The 24,305-nt window shown below is 47.6% G+C and overlaps 1 protein-coding gene across 3 annotated transcripts in view; it reads left to right on the forward strand.

Annotated features, from left to right (window-relative positions):
* The window catches only part of XXYLT1 (xyloside xylosyltransferase 1), a 174,568-nt gene that overhangs the window by 93,267 nt on the left and 56,996 nt on the right, over positions 1-24,305 (forward strand). For all 3 annotated transcript variants that reach the window (XM_014860144.3, XM_070509151.1, XM_070509152.1), the window contains exon 3: positions 6,947-7,079. In XM_014860144.3, coding sequence (XP_014715630.3) covers positions 6,947-7,079 — 133 coding nt within the window. The remainder of the gene's footprint in view (positions 1-6,946; positions 7,080-24,305) is intronic.

Below are 24,305 nucleotides of genomic sequence, written 5' to 3' on the forward strand. Positions count from 1 at the left end.
TGATCTGGAACTGCTGCTGTTTTCACCCTTGATGTGGCCGCATTTCTTGGTTTTGAAGAGAGCGAGATTTTAAAAGGAATTTCAGAGATGTCTGAAGGCTCTTCTCAGAAAGCTGTATGGGATGGATCAAACGAACTATCGAGTGAGGCAAATCTGTGCTTGCTCTGAACTCTGCTTCCATGCTAAGTCATCTTAGATAAGTTGCCAGAACTCTCTGAGCCTCAGGTTCCTCATTTGAAAATGGGAAGTACTGATACCCATCTGGCAGAAGCGGAGTGGAGGTTCACGAGCTGAGTCAGTAAGTGTAAAGCCCCAGCGTGGGCCTCGCACACTGACACCCTCTCTCTCCCTGTTTAGGGAGGGAGCATTTGGCTGACCAGGCTGGAGGAGTTCCAGGAATCTGTGCCCAAGGCCTTGGACCCTTGGCATGATCTACTCTGTTCCTTCGTAGCAGCTATTCCCATAGTTAGCCAGCTGTCCTGCAGCTGGGCCTTCCACAGCAAAGGGAATGGAGAAGAGGCTTTGCGGGACAGGGAAAAGCCCAGCTGGGAAGTGACCCGAGTTCCCTGCTGGATGTGAGAACCACTACAGCCACTTCCACCCACGGACCCCCTTGGGGAAACAGCTTGGGTCTGTGCCTTGGGTGGTGGGCCCTCCGTCACAACCTGAGACCCTCCAGCAGGAGAAGCCAGTCCGGTGTGGCTGATGTGGCTCATCGGGACTGTGTCTGTCCCATGGGCCTCAAAACAGCTCCTCCCAGGTCACAAGCCTCTTAGCATTAGTGGAAACCTCCACCCCTTTCAGTTGCCCTTTGGCTCCTGCAGGCCAGAGGTGCTGCTGATCAGCAATTAAAAAGCTCCAGAGAATGATAAAGCAGGTGGCAAATTGCTGCAATATTTCCAAGGGGACAATGAGAAATGGAGCTTCCCTTCCATGCAGCTGCTTCCAGGTTCTCGGCCTCATGACGCCCCACATAGCTTGGTGTTGTCATAATTTCCCCTTCTCCCAAAGCCCTTCTTGGTTAGTGGAGAGCTTGGGCTGATGTTCTGAGGTGAAAGCCCTCTGATGTGTTGCAAATATTTATCTCTGGGAAGTTTGGAAGCTCTTTCAAGACAAAAAGGGAGCAAAGGCACTTGCATGGTTAATCTGCCCCTTGGAGAAGGCGTTTTGTTGCCAGGATGGTAGCTGAGGGCTTCCCTGAGCGACTCTTCATAATTTCCTGGTCTGTTTTGTTGCATGTTGTTTTGTGTGTGTTAAGATGTGTCTACTAGGAATTGTTTCTGGGGATAGGAGAGGGGAAGGGAGAGGAAAGGAGGCTTTTTTTTTTTTCCTTTTGCTTGTTTTCGGGTATCATTAATTTCTCACTCCGGTTGTAATTCCATCCACAGTCAGATGAGATGCCTGGTGGATGATTTAATTGGAGGCTGATGCTGAGCTGTCCTGAGCCTGTTTCCACAGGGGAATATCGACTTGGGAACCTCCGAGCTGGTTCTGACGCCCTGACTGTTGCCTTCTGCAGTGCGCTTGCACAGAGGAATCGACATGATGGCCCAGCCAGGCTGGCGCTAAGGGCATCAGATGCCAGCAGGAGGCGTGAGCTTCCTGAACCCTGAGAACAATCACCTGGGCAGTCAGGAACCTCCTCAGTACTATCCAGGAGCAGGGTGGTGTTGATGGTAATGGAGACTCAGAGGTCTTTGAGTTGACATACTTCAGTGGATCCTGTCTTGTGCTCAATCATCAGTTCTATCGTTGGGAGTTTCAGCCAGGACCCCTGAACCACCTTCTGAACGCTGGAGGCAGCAATTCTTCCATTTCCTGAAATAGCCCAGGCCAGCTTGCCTGATCTCTTGCCAAACTATTGTCCTCCATGGAAACCAGTGTTTAAAGCTCCAACTGCTGGCCCATGAGGTGGGAATGCTGGAAGCTCTTCTAGGTTCCATCATCTACCAAGAGGCCTGGTCAGCCAGCATCATGAGGTTGAGCTCATCCGAGGAGGGTGCACAGCACAGATGTGTTCCTCAAACACCAGCTGCACACACAGGCCTTTTCCTAACACACGGGCAAGCTTCCTTCCAGCTGAGACAATGACCCAGGTGCACATTGATACTTCAGTTCTTGTTTTTGTCATTTAAACATGTACATGAGAAGATTTGTAAGCACGAGGGGCTGGTTGGAAGGCCCCTCATCCAATTAACTGGGTGTAGCAGCAAACATTCCCAGGAATGAACAGATCTAATTAGGACAGAGGACAGCTGGGCAGTGGGGTGGACAGTGTTTGACCACTGGCTGCTGCGGCTCTTCTCCCAGGCACTGAGTTTGTGTCTCCATGGGTGGCTCCTGGATGTCAAGACAGGTTCCTGACTCTCTTTGAATTTAGCGCAGCTCAAGGTGTGTTCTTAGAGGAATGTAAAGATTGGTTTTTTGACATCCCTGCCTGATGTTAGTGTGAGAATATGGAGAGCAGTTTTCTCATTCCCAAAAGCTGGCTATAAAGTGTGTGGATCATGGAGGTCTTTAATTTTTTTTCTTTGACTACTACTTATTCATCTTCAGGTTTACATTTTCTCGGGATGGTATGCAGATCCTCCATGAGCTAGTTGTGTTGGGTGCCTGGAAAGCCTTGTGCACAATCCTTTGGGCCATTAGACAATGTTTTCTGCTCTCTAGGAGTTTATGGCCCATGTTGGGAGTGGGCAGTGTGAGGGGGAGCTAATTGACATAAGAGAATTAGCTAGGGAGTCAGAAGACATGAGTTCTGGGATTAGCTTTGCCACTTAGCTCTACTGTGTGACCCATGACAAGTCCCTCTTCTTTTTTGGTCCTCAGTTTCCCCACCTGTACCATGGGTATATTGGCCTCAATTATTATCAAGCTCTTTTCAGATCTGTTATCCTAGATTATTCTGTCCTCTACCTTTTTGTTTTTTCTCGTGGGATTCTGACATGATGGATGTTCAACTAGCCTTAGATGCTAGCCATTCCTTTGTAGATGTCTAGTCCTCCTTTTTCTCAGACATTCTTCTCCATGCTTTATAGATTTCATCTCCTCTTTGTGTTCGGGCAATTATCTCATTCGTTTATTCCTTAAATTTCAGTGGTCCTTCTGCTGTCTTTACAGCTGTCCTACAACCAGCATCCTCTCTGGACCATCACCGTGGCTGTCACTTCCACATGTCAATCCTGTTCCATCCTCAGAATAGCCTTTCAGCATTATATATAAAACCCTCTGTATGTAGTTCCCACAGAGAAGTTGACTGCATCAAAGACCAAAGGCCGGAGCAACAGGGTCCTTTTAAAGAATCTCATCCTAATGAATTCCTGCATTCCTAGTAAGCATCTTCCTCTTTTCAGCAGTGACATTTACAACTTGGCACCTTATTTCATAATTACATAAGAGGATAACCGTCTGGACAGATGCCTGCATGACAGCACAGGCTGCACGGGGGCTGTCGGCCTCCCTGAATAGAAGGGGGTGTCCTCCTGCCTCAGCCTGAAAGGTGACAACTGGGTCAGTCCTTTCACATTGGTGTGAAGGGGTCATTGTGCTGGAGCTGCTGCCTCTTTCCTTCCAAATCAGTTAATCTTGTTGGGTGAAGTTTCTCTTGAAAGTAGTGTTGGCAACTTTGAGCAGACCCTTCCTGAAAGGTGCTTTACAAATGAGCAGTTATAAAAAATATCAAAGCATCTCACAGTCCTGTGTCTTAGGGCTGCGCATTACCTTTCCAGGTTCACTCCAGCCAGTCCCTAAAGGGCAGGGAAAGAGCTCAGATTTATCAAGGGGCTTATTAAGACAAGTCTAGGGCTCTGCCCAAATGAGGGAGCTGGGTCTCTTCAGGAGACAGCTGATGTCCCTGAGCTCTGCCCTCCCAGCACATTCCTGTCCTCAGGGAGCACTCTCTCTGCCAGGGGCAGTGAGACAGGTCCACACAGGTGGCAGTGGCCCGAGACAGGCAGCCACCACTTCTGACCAGGGCCCATCCAGGCAGGCCTGGGAAGGAGGCACTGGGGCTGCTCCTTGCAGAATAGGTAGGACCTAGATGACCTTGAAAGACCAGAGAGGACACATAGCACGTGGTAGGCTTTCAAGGAAGATTGACTGAGTGAACGGCCTCTCTACCATTAGGAGTTTCTTTAATTATGGTCAAGTTATAATTTTCATATAGAGGACTGCCTTAAATTCTGCATTTGGCTAGCTTGTTGCTCTGCTCTAGAATTCTTTTTGTCTATCAAGGTCTTTGGTGCTTCCCTGTGCTCCCAGGACCCCAGTGTGAGTAGTATTGAAATTAAAATCTACCTCCCTGGAGCTCCTCACCCATCAGAAGGGGAATCAGGGCCCACTGGAAAGAGCATGCTGGGTGAGTCAAGTCAAGCAGACCAAGGTTCAGATCCCAGCTCCAACCCTTATTTGTTGTGGGACCTTAGCTATTGTTTGAAATAAACTATTGTCTGTGCAAAGCTGGACACTTAAAAATGCTCAAAGAAAGGGTGCTTCTATATGGTCATCATTTAATTTATTGAAAGTACTCCCTAAGGCCACGAGGATGAAATTTTCCCTTCTTTCATAGCCCTGACAATGCCACAAAATTACCACCATACATCCTAGAGGCCTCCCCATCTCCAGGCCACATGCCCTTTTTCCCCTCCCTCCTTCATCGACAGAACCTGTGATGATGTGGTTTCTCTGCTTGGGATGGTGGTACCATCCTGTCCCTGTCTCATTAAGGCTCTGCTTTACCTTGCGTAAGAGTTGCCTGAGGCCCTGGATGTGGGAGCTTGGGACACAGGAAATGGACCGAAAGAAAGAAAAGAAATGGCTGGAGGTGGGTATGTGCTGTGGGGTTCTCCATCGTGACTTTTTGATGGCTGTCACTCTCATTGCTGGACATCCTTCCTGGGACACAGTGTCTTTCCTTAAGGTCACCATCAGGTTCCTTCCTTCTATTCCCCAGGGCCACCTCTTGAGAGCAGCAGGTGCCTCAAGGCTCTGCCCAGTGGCCTGCCTCTATTCTCCCCTCCTGGCTTAGGGCAGATTTCCAGGAGACCAGCAAAGTCACCACAAGGGCTTCCTGACATCCAGACTCCCGGGTCTCTAGGTTGACTCCCAGGTTTCCTGGTTTCTAGGTTGTCGTTATTGTTGCTTTTAGTGCTTTTAGGGAAAGCAGCAGTTTTACGGATCCCGTGATGGGGTGGGCAGTGTGAAGCCAGGCAGGCAGCAGGTCCCCATTGGCCTGGGCAGGCCCATTTCCTGTACCCCCTCCCACAAGGGTCAGGGAAGCCCAGCTCTGGTACCCTCTCACCTTCCTTTGGCCTGGGCAGCTGGATTCTCACCTACTGTAACTTATCTTTTACAAAAAACTCATGTAGGATGTCAACTCGTGTTTTGTTTCTGCATCACAGAAGAAAATAGAACAAGGAAAATAAATCAATTTTTCTTGAACTATAAGCTGTGATTTCTTCATAAACTAGTTTAGAGAAAGGCTATTGAATTCCGCAAACATTCTGGGCATTTCCTGAATGCCGAGCCCCACTACCAGTGGATGGAGGCCAAGATGCCAAAGAGAGGTCCCTGTCTTCAAAGGGCTTCCACCGGCAGCCTGTCCTCAGACGCTGTCATGCTTGGCAGCTAGGCAGGCATGAGAAGGCTGGTGAAGAGCTGAGGGGAGAGCCCCTATGTTCTGGAAGGGTGTTGGTGTGACTTCACCCTCCAGCCCTGCCCACACGTCAAAGCCAAGCCCATGTCCCCTGTTCTGCTCAGTCTTCCTCAACTGCCTCAGGCCTCGGCCAGCTCTCTACTCTTCAAACCCTGGATTCCCATAGCGCTCGGCGGCCTGTATATAAGAGGTTTCCCACCTCTTATTTCATCTTCTCGGCATCACAGCCTTACGAGACGCGTCGTGTCATCCCCACTTTGACAAATAAAACAACCAAGATGTAGAGAACTACGATAATTTTCCCGGGGTCACAGAAGTAATCAGCACAAAACGGGGCTTGCCTTCGTGTATTCTGAGTCCCAGGTCAGCCCTTCTCCTTAGCACTGAGTACTTACTCTCTCTCCATCATCATTTAACCCCACGTGCCCCCTCTTTGGAGCTCCCACAGCCCTCTTCCATTTCATGTCAGCACTAGGTCCTCCCTCTCTGTATTTGGTCCCCTATAGGTCTCTTCTTGAGACCAGGGTCCCAGTCAGCCTGGCGTTTGGTCCCCTGCTGGCACTGACAGTGTAGGAGCTCCATCAGGCTTGGTTGGGTGAAGGATGGGAAAATGAACTTGGCCGGTACCTCCCTCCTCCCGTCTCGCCCCTAGTCATCTGGAAGCAAGGGAAGGAAACATCTCTTACGTGCCAGGTAATTACAAGACTCAGTTTGTGTACTTATAGCCCAGTTTCTCTTTCAGACAGTGGATTAAAAACATAACAGTTTCTGAGGTCTTTTAGCTGTTTCTCTCTGGGTCGGCGTCCTAACTTGACGTGGATCTTGGTTTGCAGAAGGTACTAACAAGGCCTAAGACAATAATGGTTTTCACCCCTCTCTCCCCTGGTCGTTTACCATCTGTGCCCTAAAGAGGAACACCTGTATGCTTTGAGTTTTCAGTAGGGTGTCCACATAATGGATCATCCAAATCAGATACTTTTGAGAAGGAAATGGTGCTCTGTTGACAATTACACCAGGACAGTGGGACTAAACTGGAGCATATGGTCACCTAGTTTTAAACAAAATATGTCTGCAATTGGAAGGAAGGATATGGGCAATTGTTTCTGAAGACTTCCAGAACGCAGGGAGTTGCTGGCGGGTGAAAGGCCTTTGTTTGCAGTGGTAACTTTGCATCTTCAGTGACCCCAAGAATAATCCCCTACCTGTTCTGCACCTTTCATTTCATTTTCTCTCAGTGGCTGAGCCTCCCAGGATGTGTGTCTGTGTCTTATTGTTGTCTTTCCTTTCCTCCAGAGATCCTGCGGATAATTCAGCTGGACCTAGACCTCAAGTACAAGACCAACATCCGGGAATTGTTTGAGGAGTTTGACAATTTCCTGCCAGGCGCCATCATTGGCATCGCGCACGAGATGCAGCCAGTGTACAGGTATGTGGCAGCTGTACGGGGGCAGCCTCCAAGGCCCCTGCCCACTCCTACCCGCCCCCAATCCTGCCACCCATGGCAGATGGGGATTTATTGGTGTGTGGTCTTTCTACATTTAATATCTTAGGGACACATTTGTACTTGTTGCTTACAGTTGAAAGTGTGGGTAGGTAGTTTGCTCAAAGCCATAGAAGCCACCTCATTCTTTTTGGGGAGTTTGTGACATTTTTCTTGTGGAAAGCCCAGCTGTTTTGGTTGTTGTTTCTGGTGAAGCTCAGAATTTTAAAATCTTGGGCTTTGTCTTAGAGAGGAGGTATCAAGATATAGCTTTAATTTGCCACGGTGGTGATGACCTAGGCTTTTTTGGCCTCTGGGTCACCAGTGGCCCTCCTCTGTATAAGCAGAGTGGGTTCATCAGTGTCTTGTAAGGAGGGAGCGGCAGCACGACTTTGGAACACAGATGGACCTCACCTGGTCGTGGTGAAGAAGTGCATCCTGCGTGGTGCAGTTTCATTGTCACGTGTGCATTGTAGAGAAACTCCAGCACCTGAGAACCAGGAGACATGTCCAAGGATATTCACTGCGGCCTTGTTTGTCATAGCCAAAAACTGAAATCAACTTAAATGTCCATAGACAGCAGAATGGACAAATAAAATGTATTCATTCAACTGAGTATGATATCAAAACAAAAATGAGCCACGGTAGCTACAAGCACTGATAGGTAAAACTAGACTGCAATCTTTAGGGATGCAAGCACAAGTGGTAAAAACTATAAGGAAAATCCGAGACATGATGATCCCCCAAATCCAGCACGGCCGTTACCTCTGGAGAGGGTGGGGAGTGATGGGGAGGGCCACGGGTCAGGGTGCCTCAGGAGTGCTGCGATCCTTTAGTTCCCCCAGGTGGAGACCTTGGGGGGCTATGCACGTGTTTGCATATGCTCTTTTCTGTGTAATCTGTGTCTTACAATTGAAAAAAGGAAAGGAAATCCAGAAGCACCTACAGGTTTTTGCTAAAAACTAGGCCCCTTGGCCCTGGGTCCAGAGAGTTCCATGTTGCTGACTCTTCCTCCTCTGGGCAGAGCCATGGCTCACTCAGAGCCCAGCTGCCTGGAGCTGGAATTTCACCATCCCCTGGGCTGGCCCGCTCTTTGTTCTCGGTGCAGACCCTCCTGCTGCCTCCCTGTGGACCTTCTTGGAGCTGGGCCCAGTCTTTGGAGAGTTGCAGGGCACAGCAACGAGTGACTCAGGACCATGCATTTCCCTAAGAGAGAGGGGAGGTGTGACAACCTCCTCTTGGTTGTGGTTCTTTGCGAGACCCAGATCACATAACAGGAAATTCCGGCGAGGCCTCTGAATGGGCTGATAACTCCCGGGCCTTGTGGGTTGTTCTCCTTATATAATCCTCCCGCTATGTGCCCCAGAGTCACAAAGTAGAGCCTCTTACTGCACTATGAGGCATGAGTAGGGAGGGTTTGGGCAAACACCTGCCATTTTAACTCATAGCAGCCTCCCCACCTCATGTCCTCACCTTCATACAAGGTGTATCTTGTGTCTGAGTTTCTTGATTTAGCAAAGGGAGGTGATGGAAGGAGCACTGAACTGAGAGTCCAAGGTCCTCTGTGCTAGTCCCAGGTCTGTTGCCATGCCTGGGCCTTGGCTCTCCATCTGAGGATGGGAGCCGCTGGCCCCAAGACCTCCCTCCCCAAGCTCTGCGTCTGTGATCCCAGCTCTTCCGACCCTCACCATTGCCTCATGGTCTTTCCTCTGTCCTGAAGCTGCGTGTCCGCTGGTGAGCTCCTCATTGCACCCTGGGGGCCAGCGTCCCTGTGGTGTTTAAACCAGGCTAATTGTTAAATGCAGTTGGAGGAGCCATGCCTTAAAGCCCTGGTTTGGAATCTTCTGTAATATAAATGGAAACCTGATCACACTTAATTTAAACAGTATTGGCCAGAATTTGTGTTTTCTCTAGATCTAGGATTTTATGAATGGTGAGACTTAAATCAATTTAATTGTCTGGCCTTCTCAGAAGAAATCTCTGAAAGATTTTAGATCCAAAATGAGATTGAGTTTTTCTCACCTTCAGAGGCTTTAATTATCATCATGTATAACGAGAAAGATGGGCCCTCTGCTGCAGGGCTGCTGGGAGAGTCCAAAACTGCTCCGTTTGCCGGGCTTATGCCCTCAGAATCAACAGATACGAAAACTCCTTTACAAGCTCCCTGCCCCACCCCCACTGAAATGTTTCTACAGGCCTCTAATAATTAAGTCTGCAAACGACTCCCTGCACTCCTCTGCACCCTGCTGGCTTGGGATAATTGGCTTTGAATGTTTGCAGTCTCATGCTGGGGCTGGGAATGCTTTGGTGCTGGCTGGGGCAGACTGGGAATGGAGTGTGGCTTTTTGCCGTCTTGCATGAGGAAACCGGAGACTCCAGATCAAGTGTTAGTTGTCTGCCACTTTGGAGCCTACGCCTGGGTGTGTGTGTTTGTGGGGAGGGGGTGGGAGGAGACAGAGGGGGGACGGAAAGGGAGTGAGTAAAGAGTACCCGAGCAAGGACAGGCAGAGCTGGGCCCTTCTCCTGAGCAGGCAGTCTCAGCCCCAATCTCCTGGGACTTGGTCATTGTGGCATGGGAGGGGATCCCCAACCCGGCCACATGCCCACCTCTGTGGGCACTCGCCACTCCCTGAGTGCTCCTTGAGGATCTGGCAGTGGAGTTCCGACAGCCTACATGGTGGAGTGTGAGGGGGGCAAGTTTTTCATCATAAGTGGAATCTGCTAGCATCTATGAAAAGAAAGGAAAATTTAGAAACAGAACAAAACATCACAAAAGCAAAACTTGACTGATTAACCGAGCACATTTTGATCTGGAAATTCACTAAGCGGAAATAAATTTGGATCTCCTCAGCTGTGTTGTTTTTATAGTCACTTGTCCGACAGTTACTATACTTCAAAGAGGCACATACTAAGTCATTTTTATGACTATTTCCTCTCTTTTGTGTGTCATGAATGTTAGAAGCTTGGAGAGGGGTGGGGGAGAAAGCATTTCCCAGTGTCTATTTGACAAATAGCTTTTTTTAACAATTTTTTTCCACCCCAAATGTACACCAAACTGAGTGTGTTTTCTAAAAAGTGATGGACTGTGGGATGCTAGTGTAGTGACAGAGGAACCTTTTCTCTTGGGTCCCTGTTAAGATTCTGTTGAGTCAAGTATCCCATGACCTTCCTCAGCTGAAAACTGGGGAGCAGTGGTCAGCTTGGGTGGAGCCTTGCCCTTCCTGTCTTGACTCTTCCTCCGCCTCTTAATCAGGGAACTAGACGACTGGACGGGTCCTCACTGGTGATGTGTTTTGTTGGGATAAGTGGCCAAAAGGAGAGAAGGGTGTAGTGCTTTCTCTGTAAATAGAAGGGCCTCTAAATAGACAACTGTATTTTGCAAATACTGTGTGTGTTAGTCCAGGGTGCCATTTTGAGTTTGCTTCCTTAGGAATGTACTGGACAAATAAAGAAAATGGTTGGACCCTCTTTATGTACAGCCTATAAAAATTCCAGGGGTGTTTCAGCAGCAAGGCAACCACAGGGAGACCCAGGAGCACTCAGGTGGTACTCGGAAGCCGTGGGTTACAGTCCTGCCTTTCATGAATTATCCGTGTGACACTTTGCAAGTCACTTGATTCTCTGACCCCCTGGTTTTTTCATCTGTAAGTGGGGATAAATACATCTAATGCGCAGAATTACTGGCAAACTCACATGAAATAACGCACATGACAGTTTCTGGTGTAGAAGAGACCCTCGGTAAAGAGGATTTCCCCACTGCCTCCCTTAAGCCTCATGACTCCTTTTTGTGTTTTCTTTTCCAGATGGTTTGTTCTTCTCGATTCCTCCTGCTCTACCCCACCCCAACCGTACAGGGTCACCAGTTAAAACACAGGACACCCAGTTAAACTGAATTTCAGATAAACAACAAATAATTGTTTTGTGTATGTCCCAAATATTGCATGGGGACATACGTGTACAAAACAGTTATTTGTTGTTTATCTGAAATTTAAATTTAACTGAGTGTCCTGTTAATTTTTTGTTTTTGTTCTTTGCTAAATCTGGCAGCTCTACCCCTATACAAGAGTTAAAACCTCCCCTTTTTAGCAGAAGCGAGTGGTCTGGCTTTTCTACAGGATCCTTGAGTGAGCAGGAACAAAGGGTCTGGAAGTGGAGCTCGTGAGGGAGCCGGGTAAGAGCGTGAGGGGGCCAGGTGAGAGCATGAGGGGTTGGGAGGCAGCCGCAAAGTCTCCTCGAGGCAAGAGGCCTGAGCTTCTCCACTGTGCAGGAGTTGGAGGCTTGGCTGTGGTGCTTGGGAGGCCAGTGGGGCCAGGAAACCCAGCAGTGGCTTAGCTTCAGGCCACAGGGCTCCTGCTGAGCTTGGAGCGAGTGTGTGTGTGTGTGCATGTGCGTGTGCGTTTGTGTTGAGGAGCTGGGGTCACAGCCCTTGGTTATGGTCACTCTGTCTCAGAGCTGGCCGCCTGAGGAGCTGCTGAATGGGGGCTTTGTTGGTGGGGGCCGTGGGCTTCCGGTTCATTCTCTCTTGGCTCCACAGGACAGCTGTGTGCTGGTTTGAGCCCAAACCCACCGTGAGGTGGAAGCAGCAGGCTAATCCTGTCAGCTGCTGATAACACAATGCTAGGCAGGAATTTGCTTTCCTGTTAAGTATTTTAGTAGTGCCCATGCCTTCACCTTTTTGCTCATGTGGTTTTTATTGATACCATTTGTGCTGGCCTAGCCTTCTTTGAGATGCTTGCAGTGAAAACGTCCGGCCTATCTGCAGGCTGCCTTGGCCCAGTGCTAGGACTGGTGCACGCCTCTCAGGGGAGTTGTGGAGGAAGTGAGACTAGCACAGAGGTACAGGAGGATGGAGGACACACCTCTGCCACTCACAGCTGTGTGATCTTGGGCAAGTCTCTTGACCTCCCTCAGCTTCGGTTTCTTTAGCTGAGAAATGGAGATTATGGCAGTGTATAGCTATATATGGCGGAGTGGATTGGAGGATTAAATTAGACGTTGGATTTATAGTGCCTGGCACCGAGCAGCACTCCCTAGTGGTGGTGGCAATTTTATCTAGTGCCATCTCAGCCACTTATTAGTTCTGTGACCCCAGGGAAGTCATTTAATCGCTGAGCTTCAGTTTCCTTATATATAAAATTGGAGCTACTGATAACTCAGCATAATTTGTACTAATATTTTGGCTTCTGAGCATCTGAAACCCCTTCCTGTGTTTGAGAAATTCCTTACCATATAAGCCTGCCTCCCTTTATGGAAGACAAAGTGTTACCCCCCAAGGGGGCATCATCTGCCCGCCACACGACATGCCAAGTACTCAAGTGGCAAGGGGGTAGGAGACAAAGGACTTTATTACAGCTTGCTAGCAAGGGGGACGGAAGATGGCTGACTAATGTCTGAAAGAACCATCTTACAGAACAAAGACTACAGGCCAGTTATGTAGGGGGGCTGGGCTCTGGGTGGAGGAGGCAGCGGGTCTCTTGATGGGGGCATCCATCTGATCTCTGGGTGGGGCAGACATCTGGTCTTAGTTCCTTATAATCTTTCGTTTTACTGGATATGCATCAGAGACCAGAGCAAGCCCTATACCCTGATCTTTGAGTTGTCGTTGATGATGGCTATCAGCATAGACCCTGCTGCCCGGGGGGACCATCACATTCCTCAGGAACTCCAAAGAACAAAGTTATCAACTTATAGCAGTTGGGAGGGGCCATAAAATCTACAGAGCAGGTCTGGGTTAGTTAATCAGAGGTCATTCAAAGTTACAGTATGGTTTCTTTTCTACAATATGGCTTCCCTTATGTCAAGCTTGTGTTGAGCTGGTATCAAAAGGGCTGGAGACTTTACTTCCTGGACTCATTGCAGCTAGGGTGTTGGTGCTGTGTTCCCCTCTGTCTTTCCCTCACCGGAGGAAACCACCACCATGAATTTAGTATCTATGTAGACTGACTCTTATACTTTTACTATATACTCCAAACAATATAAGGTATTTGCAAAACAGAAACTGACAGTATTACAAGGAGAAAACAACTAGTCCACAATAATGGAGGGAAATTTTAACATGCCTCTATCGGAAACCAAGAGCTTGGGGAGGGGGAAGGAATGCATATAGAAGATGGCAGTATAGTCACAGCCCAGGAGGAAGGAAGGAAAGAGGAGGGAGGGGAGAGATGCTGGAAGCCTGGCTTCTTTCCCACCTCTTCCAGGGCATGGAGTATTTCAGTCCCTGTCACCCTACAGAGGGCGAACTTCTGGCCACTCTGCCCGCTTCTGGACTTCAGCCTATGGCGCTAGCCTTGATCACCAATGTGGTTTCTGTTCTGTTTCTGGTCCACGGAGAGTTCGTCTCATTTTTTAACCCCACTATGTCCTTTTTTCTGCTGCACCTTTTGAATTTAAAAAAATTATTATATAAAATCAATACATTTTTATTAAACATTCAAAAAGTATACGAGGATTAGTAGTTTTCCAGAAATTTTCTACAAATTTATCAGTGTATTGTGTGTAAGTAAATGGATTTGTACTTTACCCTCGTGCATCTTTTTTTGTTCACTTAACAGTGTATCTTGGCCATTTTTATACCTATCTCAGTATAGTCCTTAATTAAACTTTGCTAGTCTCCCAAAATAATTTTTTTTCTTTTTACAGTGGAAAATTTCTAGCATATACAAAAGTATATGGGTGCTTCCATATTATAATATTCGTGGAGCTTCAATAATTATCAACCCCTGGCCAATCTTGTTTCATCTCTGCCCTACCCACGCCCCTCCTTCCATTATTTTGAGGCAAATCCCAGACAGCATACCATTTCACCTATAAATGTCCTTTTTAATCTATTATTTAAAAAGAAAAAAAAAGGAATCCTCTCTGCCATCGCTGGGCGTGGAGCTGAGAAGGGTTGTATGAACTCACAGTGTCATTTTGTCTTCAGGTTCCTCAGTCTGAAGTCAGCCTGTACGAGGGAGGAAAATAGACAGACATGGCTCTAACATCTAGTCAATCAGCATTTTCCATCTCTCTCCAGATTGTCTTCTGTCGGGATGTTAATGTGGCAGCCATGTCTGGAAGGTTTTACAGCCGATATACATTCAGGTCCCTCGTTCAGTGGGCATAAAGCTCTGCTTTATAAGAGGACGTACCACCATTTCGGGATGAGAAAACATAGGCCTTGAAGATGAAAGGTGTTAGATTTTCTCTTCCTTCTTTTAAAAAAAATTAACCAAGATTGAACCTTGTCAGTTTCTATTAGAGTTAAATCTGAGTGAAAGAGAGAAGAGCCTGCCGCCTTTATAAATAGTGACTGATAAAGAAGACCTGTACTGCATCACTCCTTAGGAGTTAGAAGACTGGGCTCTTTTTGCAGAGCCTGTATAACCTGGGGGCAGTGACGTAGCCCCAACAGGAGTTATTAATAAAAGGGGAGAGAAACATCTGCCCTGTGGTAGAGATAAAAATATCTACTATGAGGTTGTTATTTTTTAATGATACTATTGGGAAAATGTATTTCAAAGGAAAAAGCTGTATATGGAAGAAGCCAAGTGGAATTGTGTTACTGGTAATGTAATTGTTTCCCATCTGATGGCTGTGCCTACCTGGGTAGGCTGTGAACATCCCTATGCCACCTGAAGGCCATGGGAGTCAGGGAGGCTGCTGAAGACTGCATGTTCAGGCTGAGATGAGGTCCTGGTGGACCATGTGAGGAGCTTCCCTTCTCTGAAAACACAACTCATTTTAGTTCTTCTGTCATCCTGCACTACCGAATCAATTAAAAAGATCCATCATGTGGTACCTGACCCAGACATCTCTTGAAAGAATGAGTGAGGAAATAAATGAGTGGATGGGGTGGGACTAGATTGCGTGTTCTCTTCAGGGTTTGCAGACTGCGTACCAGGCACATAGCAGATGTTTGTTGACTACGTGAAGGAACAAATGTTTAATCAGAGGATGCCGCCTTAACAGTGTGTAGGCCAGCCATAAAGTGAGGGTTCACAGTCCCATCACTGGTGTTCTTAGAGAAAGTCCTTTCATATTTTCTTTTTAAAGACAATCCATGGGAAACATTGTTATTCTCCATTTTTATTGGGCTCGTCATGTTTGTGCACCACAGGATTAGGTGCTTTGAGGAATTATGAGTAGAAGATATGATTCCTGCTTTCAAGGAGATTAGAAAGTAATCTCCTTGGGAGATAAGGCAGGTAAAATTCAGTAAGGACACAAATGCCAAAGATGCAGACACCAAGTCACAACTGCTGTTCACAGGTATCCCTTGGACATGCCGCAAGGACACCTTGCTACAGGAACTGTAAACTTCACTGTGTGACCCACATTATCCTCAGTTTAATATTCTGCCTTCAGAATTCTAAGATATGTGTGTGTGATGCTTCTGTCTTTCCTCTGAATGGTTTTTTGGAAGGGCAGTGGGATTTGCTGTGCAGGCATAGCCTCTAGCAAATGCACTTAGGACGGATCTAGCTCTATGCAAAAATAGAAAACTCACTCGTGGGCTTTTGCTGAGGGCCTGGCTCAGCAGTAGAGAGAAACTAGACCATGCCCTCCAGGAGCTTGCAGCCTGGTTGGTGGGACCAACTCCCCAGATTGCTCCACTGGGAGGTGGGCCTCCAGCTGAGGCCCAGCAAAGGATGGTGGCCGGGAGCACTGTCCTTTTTTGCATTACTGTAACTTGTTTCTTTTGCCAAATAAACAGCTCATTGAGAGAACCTCATTTGCAATCTAGGCAGCAAAAAAGACCTCTATAAGCATCTTCCTGGGGGAAAAAAAGCAAAATAGCATGGTTGAATCACAGTGACATATGTACAAGAGAGACTTTCTGTGACAAACAGTGTGTAGAAAGGCCTGAGTTAAGCGTGACTGGTGCCATGTGACCGGAATTTCAATATGGCTCCATAGCCAGCTCGGGTACACATTTCAGCGGCATGACTGCATTTCTGCAGATGACTGAGTGAAATGGATATTCACTCCCCGGGCCCTCTGCCTCCAGGTTAGCTGCAGAACTGGTTACTGCGGAAACACCAAGTTTTTGAATTGGACTTGAGTTTGAGATGAACACCTTACCTCCTTCCCCTGCATTGGGTGACTTCTTTAAATGAGCCGTTTACTGCTGATCATAGAGAACCTCTATGATTTTCTGTTTGGGGGTGGCAGAATCAGCCCCCAACATCAAGGAGCTGCCCATAGGAATGTTTTGATCCAGAGACCCAGCCTTCCCAGGTGTCCTCGTCTTTGAGACTTTTCTATCACTATCTGTAAAACAGGAAGCTTATTTAGGAGCCAGAATTGCTTCCTATGCAGTAATTTGCCTGGACATTTGCTACGTCCCTGCCTCTGTAGAGGAGCGCTCATTATGAGGCTGCTGGTCCTGATGGACTTTCAGAAATCTGAAGTTGTGGAGATGCTCCCAGGGCCTCATTACTGTCAGTCAGTGTGGAGTGAGGTGCCAGTGCATTTGGCTGCTTCTCTGGTTCCAGTTGAACCCCTTTGGCTCTGTAAGAAAACACTGCCTCCCTTAATAAAATGAAGCCTAGTATCTGCATGGAGTATTAGCAAGGGAAACCCTTTCCTTAACTGTTAGGACCATCTTATCCCGTGTGGCCCAAGAATTGTGAACTTGGAACTGTAAAGAAGGCAGTGTGATTCTAACACTCTGCTTGGCTCAGGAGGGAACAAGACTTTCACGTGCATGATAATGTGATTGTGGGTCATTGGTATTCAGCTTTCAGAGAGCCTGGAAGATGGTGTCTAAGCAAGATAACGACATAAAGATGAATCATGTTTTTTAGAAGGAATAGCTAGAGCAGCGGAGAGGCATCCCCATTTATTCTGCCTGTCCCCTCCTGCCAAGATGTCAGCAGGGTTTGGGAAGGGTACTCTGTGATCTTGGTCCTCCTGGTCACCTCTCTGCTCACACCTTACATCTTTTCAGCTGCTGTCAAAGGTTAAAGGCATCTTACAGTTGATCGAGCAAAACACTTTTGTATAAAAGGAGGAGAGAGAGTCTTTGAGGCCCCGTTGGTGCAGAAGAGACTGAAACAGCCACCCAGAACCTGGGGGAGATTTGTGGCTGAAATGGAATATCTGTATTGCACGTGATTAGCTGCGAGTACAGGTACCCGCCAGCCACCGACACAGACCAGACCAGAGGAGCCTGAGTCCTTGGTCTCCACGCCTTATCACATTCAAGATCAGATGGATGTGACCATTGTTTTATAAAAAACTGTAACATCAGAGAACATCTGGTCAGGCTCTCAAAAGAAAAGGGGACCATCTAGTGAGTATAACATTGTAACAGGCGCAAGAAGAGGCCATCTGTGATTCAGAAACTCAGGATACAGCCTGCAGTAGCTTAATTTCAGGTAAATGCCGCCATAGTAATACAAGTTTCTGAAGATTTAAACATGGATTGTGAAGAGAAAGAAGGAAAGCAATTGATTGAAAACCCGTCTATGCCCTGGTTCTTGACTGGTGTTTCTGATGTTCGTGTTTGTTTTGTGTGAATATGGGCCCAGTGTTGCCAGATCTTCTAATTTTTTTTTCAAGAGAGCCCAGAAATCTGTGTTGTTAATGTAAAAGCTCCCAATTTTTAAATATTGACAATTAGGTAAACAGTCTGCTGGCCAAAAAAAAAAAACAAACACAATGGTGCACCAGATTCAGCCCAAGAAGTGTCAAAAGTGAGACTTTGGGTTTAAAAGTTCACTGAGGCAAAAAACTGACCAAATGGTTCTGTCAGTTGGCCTGGACCTTCCGAAGGCTTTGGTTGGCTGGTCCTTGGATGCTGGCGCTGGCAGTTTTTGGGTGCTTGAATTTTGTTTTTCTCAAATGTTTTCTCCCATTCCTTGAAGTAGGTGATTTTTATCGGTAACTTAAAATTCCATCAAATGTTTTTCTAACTAACTTCAGACTTACCTAATAACAAGATGTCAAGGCCAAGCATAATTCTTGTCCAGAAATGTAATTTTGGAAGAAAAGAAAAAGATCCCCTGACTTGCCATTTATCAGAGCTGACAACTGCTTTAACGTGTATAAGAACATCTTTAAACTACTCTCGATATCTGAAGATGCTTTTGGGAGATTGAAGGTCTAGACGGGGGGGTAAAGGGAGGGCAAGCCAAGGGAAGAAGGAAGGAGAAGGGAGAGGCCTGCCAAGGAGGCGGCCGTTGTGTGTTCACCGCTTCTCATTTCACCATCCTGTCTGTTCAGTGCTGCCTCATAAACAAGCCAGGGCAGCTCTGGACCACGGAGAACCCAGTGTGCACACAGCCCTCAGCCCCCAAGCCTTGCTGTCTGCTCAGGCATGGTAGCGAGGACATGGTTAGTGACACACAGAGTGGCCTCTTTCATGGAGACTCTTTGCCCTGGTCTTAGAGTCACAAATAGTTGTATTTCTCCTGGATAATTAATGGGTTTCTCCTTCTCTATAATTAGATGTCCTTGTTTTCAGTTGATTAATAGAAAACTTAGAGCCAAACATGTGGAACACCTGTAGCAAACTTATAGCTCCGTATAGGATGCATTTTGGTATCTTTGCTAGCTAAAATAAATTCCTTCTGGAACAAGATGGGGGATAGAATTTAAAGGGAAGGAGAGAAGAAGAAAGATGTGTGCTATCTGAATTAGGTCCTACCACTTAAGACTTCATTTTCTAGATCTGCCTGCCTGCATTAATTAAAGGTAAACATCATGAGAAATGGGAGGAAGTACAGCCTGGGTGGGGTGACCATTTAATTTCACCATTAATTTGTTGTTTAAACTAGAACACTTTTAAGAGTAAAGAGCGGATGCTATGAAAAGTCACACTAGGACTAGTGTAAACCAGGACTGTCCTGGGCCACCCAAGGATGTGTAATCACCCTAAGCTCAAGGCAGCAGAGCAGGGAAGGCTGGAGGAAGAGGACCGGGTAGGGAGTGATGGAGGGGAAGGAAGCTGTGCATGGCTGAGGTATTTAGGGTCAGAAGTACTGCTGAGGTTGGCAGTGTATCTGGACTCATCATCTGCTAGAACCAGGAGAGGAGTGTTGGGCCATTCTGGGGCTGGAATTTGGCTTTTGACTGGACTTTCAAGGTGAAAAGTCCCCTGTCTCTGTAGGTGCATCTTATCAGGTCCACCTGCCACATCTCCTGGTGGTCTGTGTCAGCTCATGAGCTATTATTTGGCCCTGGGCTGAGTAGGAAGATTAGGCTTTGTCTGTTGGATAGCACTAACACTATGTAGAGACTAATTTGCTAATTTTGAGAACTAACCACTGGAATTTGGCCATAATTCCACATAGAAGGAATCAAGGGAAAGAAGTGGAGGTGAGGTGAGGCAACTGCCTCTCAAAAGTGTAAATGCTTTGTTTTCACCATTGATTTTTGGCTGGTCTCAAAAATTCCCCAGAGCTGCTCTTAGTGCGCCTTAGCTGTGCGTCAGAATTTCACTGGGGCTGCAGCCTTTCAGCCTGTGACTGGAAAAGGCTGCCTCGTGTGCTTCTGTGCACTCCAGCGGGTCTACGGATACCTGCAGAGAGGGTTCCTCTCCCCAGACGGGCAAGTAGGGCTCAGAAAATGTTGCCCTATGCCTCCTGGATGGGCTTATACTACGTCTGGAGCAGAATCTCTGGAAGCTGGGAGGGGTTCTCGTCTGGGAGAAACCAACAAGGGGCTGTGGGTGAAGGCTGCCCAGCCCAACACAGCCCACCTCTGGGAAGGGAATGGAATGGAAGCTCGGCCTCCCACTGCAGATATCACCCATGTGGCCTGGCCCTGGGATCACACCAGATGAAGGCGACCTGAGGAAATTAGCGTGAGCTGAGCCTCAGTCTTGGGTGTATTGTTGGGAGGTGGCCCTTGTCCTCTTGTCTCAGCACATCTGAGCTTATCCAAGCTATCTTGGTGACTTTAACAGCTCATCTGTTAAGAATTCCACAGGTGTTTGTTGAGGGCTCAGTGGACAAGCTGCAGGCCCCGTCCCCAAGAGTATACAGTCGAGAGGGCTGGCCCCACCTGCCCCTGAGGGTCTGAGCACCCTATAAAAGAGTCTGTGGCCACACTCCTGTAACTTAGAGTCACCCCCAAACATTGCTTCCTTCCTGCTGCTCATTCTGATACTGGGGGCCCTGGTTCCCTCTCCCTCACTTACCACCATTTCCTGCCTCTTAGAAGCTCCTTAGCAGCCTGTCCACTTGGCTTTCAGTTTCATTTCATACTGGACACAGTCTCTTGGGTTACTGACATCTCCATGTTGCAGCCAAGGGAGAGGCTACCCTGTCTCTGTCCCCAAACTAACTGATGACTATGCTCTCTCAAACTTTTTTGAGCACGTACTGTATGCTAGGCATTGTGCTAATTCTAAAGTCCAAACTGCTTAGCCTGCTGCTTGGAGACCTCTGCAATCTGCCTCCCTCCACCCCACCTTTCTCCTTCTCCCATCACCTCTCCTGTGCCTGTGTTTTTGGCTGCACTGAACCCCCAGCAGTCTCCCAAACAGGTACTCACTCACATGTGTGGCCTTTGGGTACGCTCCTCCCTCTGCCTGGGATTCTCTCCCTCCGTCCTGCTCTTCTGTTTGCCCTACTCATCCTTCACAGCCCAGGTGAGAAGCCTCCATCTCCAGAAAGGCTTCTGAGGGCCTCCCTGCTCCTCCTGTAACCCCCACTCCTCAGCACTCACTGCCCTGAGATCATTCAACAGATCGCAACTTGGAGGACAGATGCTTCCTATGTGTGTGTGTCTCCCCTGACAAGGCAACGAACTCTTGGAGGACAGGGCCCTTGACTAATAAAACATTGTCCACCCCCGCTCCTCCCAGTCTCACAAGTCTAGTCTGGGGGCCTGGAACTGAAACCATTCATCCAGCCATCCTCCAGCTCTGGTTCTCTAAGAACATCTTGGAGTTTTAAGGTATGGTTATTATTTTCAAATAATGGCATGAAAGATCAAGAGGAAATAGAGGAAACTGAACTTTAGCCATAGGGATAAAACCAAATCATTTAGTTTTCTGGGAAGATACATGCTTTTATGGCATTTTGCCCATAGACTAGAATATTGGGAAAAATATTCGTCCTTGAAGTCAGGCAAAGCTGGGTTGACTCCTGGTTCCACCACTTACTGGCCCTATGACTTTGCATAACACATTTAAACCTTTTAAAGCTTCAGTTTCCTCCCCTGTGAACTGGGGATACACCCAGCAGATTGGTTATAAAATGATTTCTGCTCCCCCGTCCATGGCATATTTGAGATCCGTGACTCATGTGTTGCCGTATGGGCAGAAAGGGTGTGTTTGAAGGATGCTGCCTTGTCATTCTGATATGCTGGAGTTTGTGCCTTCTCTCTTTCCCCTATTTGAGAATTACTGGCCTAGATCTTTGTGGGTGCTCAATAAATAGTTGAGAATGAAATGGTGTCCTATACGAGGCAGAGGCACTCGATGAGAGTTATTCGCTCTCCCTTTCTCTCCATCCTACACAATCCATATCTTCTCTTGGTGCTTGTCGGTAGTGGACAGTGTTTTCAGAACACTGAGAGGTTGCTGTAGAGTGTGAGATGGGGCCACCTTTTGAAGCCAGAAGGAAGTTGTCCTGGCTTGGAAAGGGAGCGTGCTGTGCAGGAAGAGGCCACACCCTGCCTTATATGAAGTTACCACTGGCCCTTTTCTCTTCACGGTGTTTGAGATTACAGGCCAGTTGCATGCACCTGGCCGTGATGAAAAACATAACTTTGCTTTTCTATTCCGTGGTGCAGAAGACCAATGTGGAAAGCCCAATGGCATAGGTGCAGAAACTGGCCAGATTGGAACTGACCGTGAGTAACCACCTGTGTTTTGTAGATTACAAACTGAAAACAGCTTACAGCAATATGGCGTCAAAGACTTTTGAAGCACGGGTATTAAAGCATCTCAAGCTTCTCCTTGTAACATGCGCATCCCTGCATGCCACTCCGCTCCTATACCCCAGAAGGAAGCTTCACACTCCACTTTCTCTCTCAATCCGCTCTCTCCTTCCCCTTCAGGGCCCCTTCTCTGCTCTGGCTTCTCCAAGCCAGCTGATGAGAGCACTTTCTCTCTGGCGCCTGGGTGTGGGCACCGTGGCATGCTATAATCGTGCAGGATGACCCAGGGCTGCCTGTAGCTGAGCATAAGCTATGGACAGCCTCTTGGGACTCAACCAAGTTGATGTCTAACCACCTCTTTCTAGACATTCACTCCCTGTGATCATTTCTCAGTTTGAGAACCTGTCTTGTGGATCCACACTCTTGTGATTAAGATTTTACCATCCCAGGCCACTTCTGTTCCAGAGGCAAAGAATAAGTTATTTGCTACCTTGGGCCTCCACTTGGTCCTTTCATGTCCAAGCCTGAAGTCTCCACACCCTTTGACAGACACGCCATCACTGTACCAGCTACTCAAGTGTGCAGTGTGAGCTTCCATTGCAGCTTCTTTGCTCCTGCACTGGTTGTAACAGTGCCGCAGTCCTTTAGGCTGAAACGGTACTCCACTGTTTCCAGATTGGTTTTATGCTTGCTCCCCATACGAATTCAGCAAAGTAGGAAGGCAGGTAGTTTTATCTCCATTTTGCAAAAGAGACTGAGTCTTGGGTTGGTTAGGTCAGCCCAGGGTCACTCGGTCACTTGGTCAGGACTAGAACTCGGCTCCCTGGCCTTGGTGCCCTGCCTGTCCTCTATGCACCTGAGGTCCTAGGTGAGGTTCCTAGACCCTGCCCTCTACTCCCTGAATTATGCAACAGCAGACCTGGAGAGGTTTGGCAGCCTCATACCCAGCCACCTTGCAGCCTGGGCCACTGAGTCTCTTTTTTTGGGGATTAACAGCACATACTTACTTGCGTGTTAAAGAGAATCACAGTCTTTCCATTAAAACACTTAAGAGCACTCAAGTTTCTACCTTGGTGTTTGATCGCCGTACAAGCTGCCCTCCCACCTCCGTCCGCAGTCGCATTTGGCAGATGCTCGGTTTCTATTCCAACCCTTATGAGTCCCTCCAGCAAAATGGTTTTGTCACTTTTCCTCACAGCACAGTGACGTACCTGGTGATGCTGCGATGCGTGTGTAATTAAAGAGACGCGCGGATTGCTCCTCTCAGGCTGTGTCTGGGGGATTTTGATCACTGAGGAATCGCAGTTGTGTAGGTTTTAGTGTGAATTGTGTCCAGTCAGGCCACTCACAGCTTTTACGCCAGAGAGGGAATGTTTTTGATTATTAGAGGGTGTGGGCTTCATTTTTTTGGTATGTCTACAGCCTGGCTTGGATTATAACTTCTCTTGTCGTTAGGGAAGAGTTACAGTAAGGTCTTCCTTCCTTCCTTCTTTCATTTTTCCCTCCCTCCCTCTCTCCCTCCCTCCCTCCCTCTCTCTCTCCCATCCATCCATCCTCCATCATCCACCTAAGACGACAGGAAAGATTTACTGCATCATTGAGTCTGATGAGTTTCAATATCTACTCTGCAACTTACAGAAATCCCATTATGCTATTTATCACCAAAGCAGCCTATTTCTACTACAGTATCTTCCTCATGGGTCTCATCCTCCTGGTTCTGAGGACTGGGGGCTGTGTTCAGAGCCAGCCTGGGGTCTCCAGGGAGGTATGGGCGTGCTCAGAGTGTCGTCGGCTCTTGGGAATTGAAACCACCTGTACTTTGGCTCCTCCCTTCCATCTCCTTGCTGCCTCTTTCCTCTCACTGAAATGTTTCACAGGCATTCTGCATCCTGCTGATTGGCTTTATCTGATGAGGGGATGGGGAGACAGACCTGGGGGCTTAAGTTACTTCCTCTCTATTTGCCTTGGTTTCCTCCTTTATAAAATGAGAAAGATGAATTAAAGTGTCTTTCCTAACTCTAAGAGACAATTACAGATTCCTTAATGTAGTTACAGAATCTCAGGAATAGGAGAGACATCTGAGGGCATCTTTTCTCATATTCGAATTTCCCCTACAGCATCCCTGACGTATCAGGTCTCAGCTCGATCACCTCCTACAATGGGGACCTTGCCATTTCCAAGGCAGCCCATTATTTTATTGTTGGACAAGTTCATTGGAATGTTTTCCTGTATATTAAATAAAAATCTGTGTCCCTGTGATTTCTCCCATTGTCCCCACCTCTGTACTCTGGGGCCACATGGAATATGTGTGCGTTCTCTTCCCCACAAAAGTCCTTCAGATATTCAGATTTGCAG

The sequence above is a fragment of the Equus asinus genome, chromosome 5, assembly GCF_041296235.1.
Source record: "Equus asinus isolate D_3611 breed Donkey chromosome 5, EquAss-T2T_v2, whole genome shotgun sequence".
In the NCBI taxonomy this organism is placed as follows: Eukaryota; Metazoa; Chordata; class Mammalia; order Perissodactyla; family Equidae; genus Equus; species Equus asinus.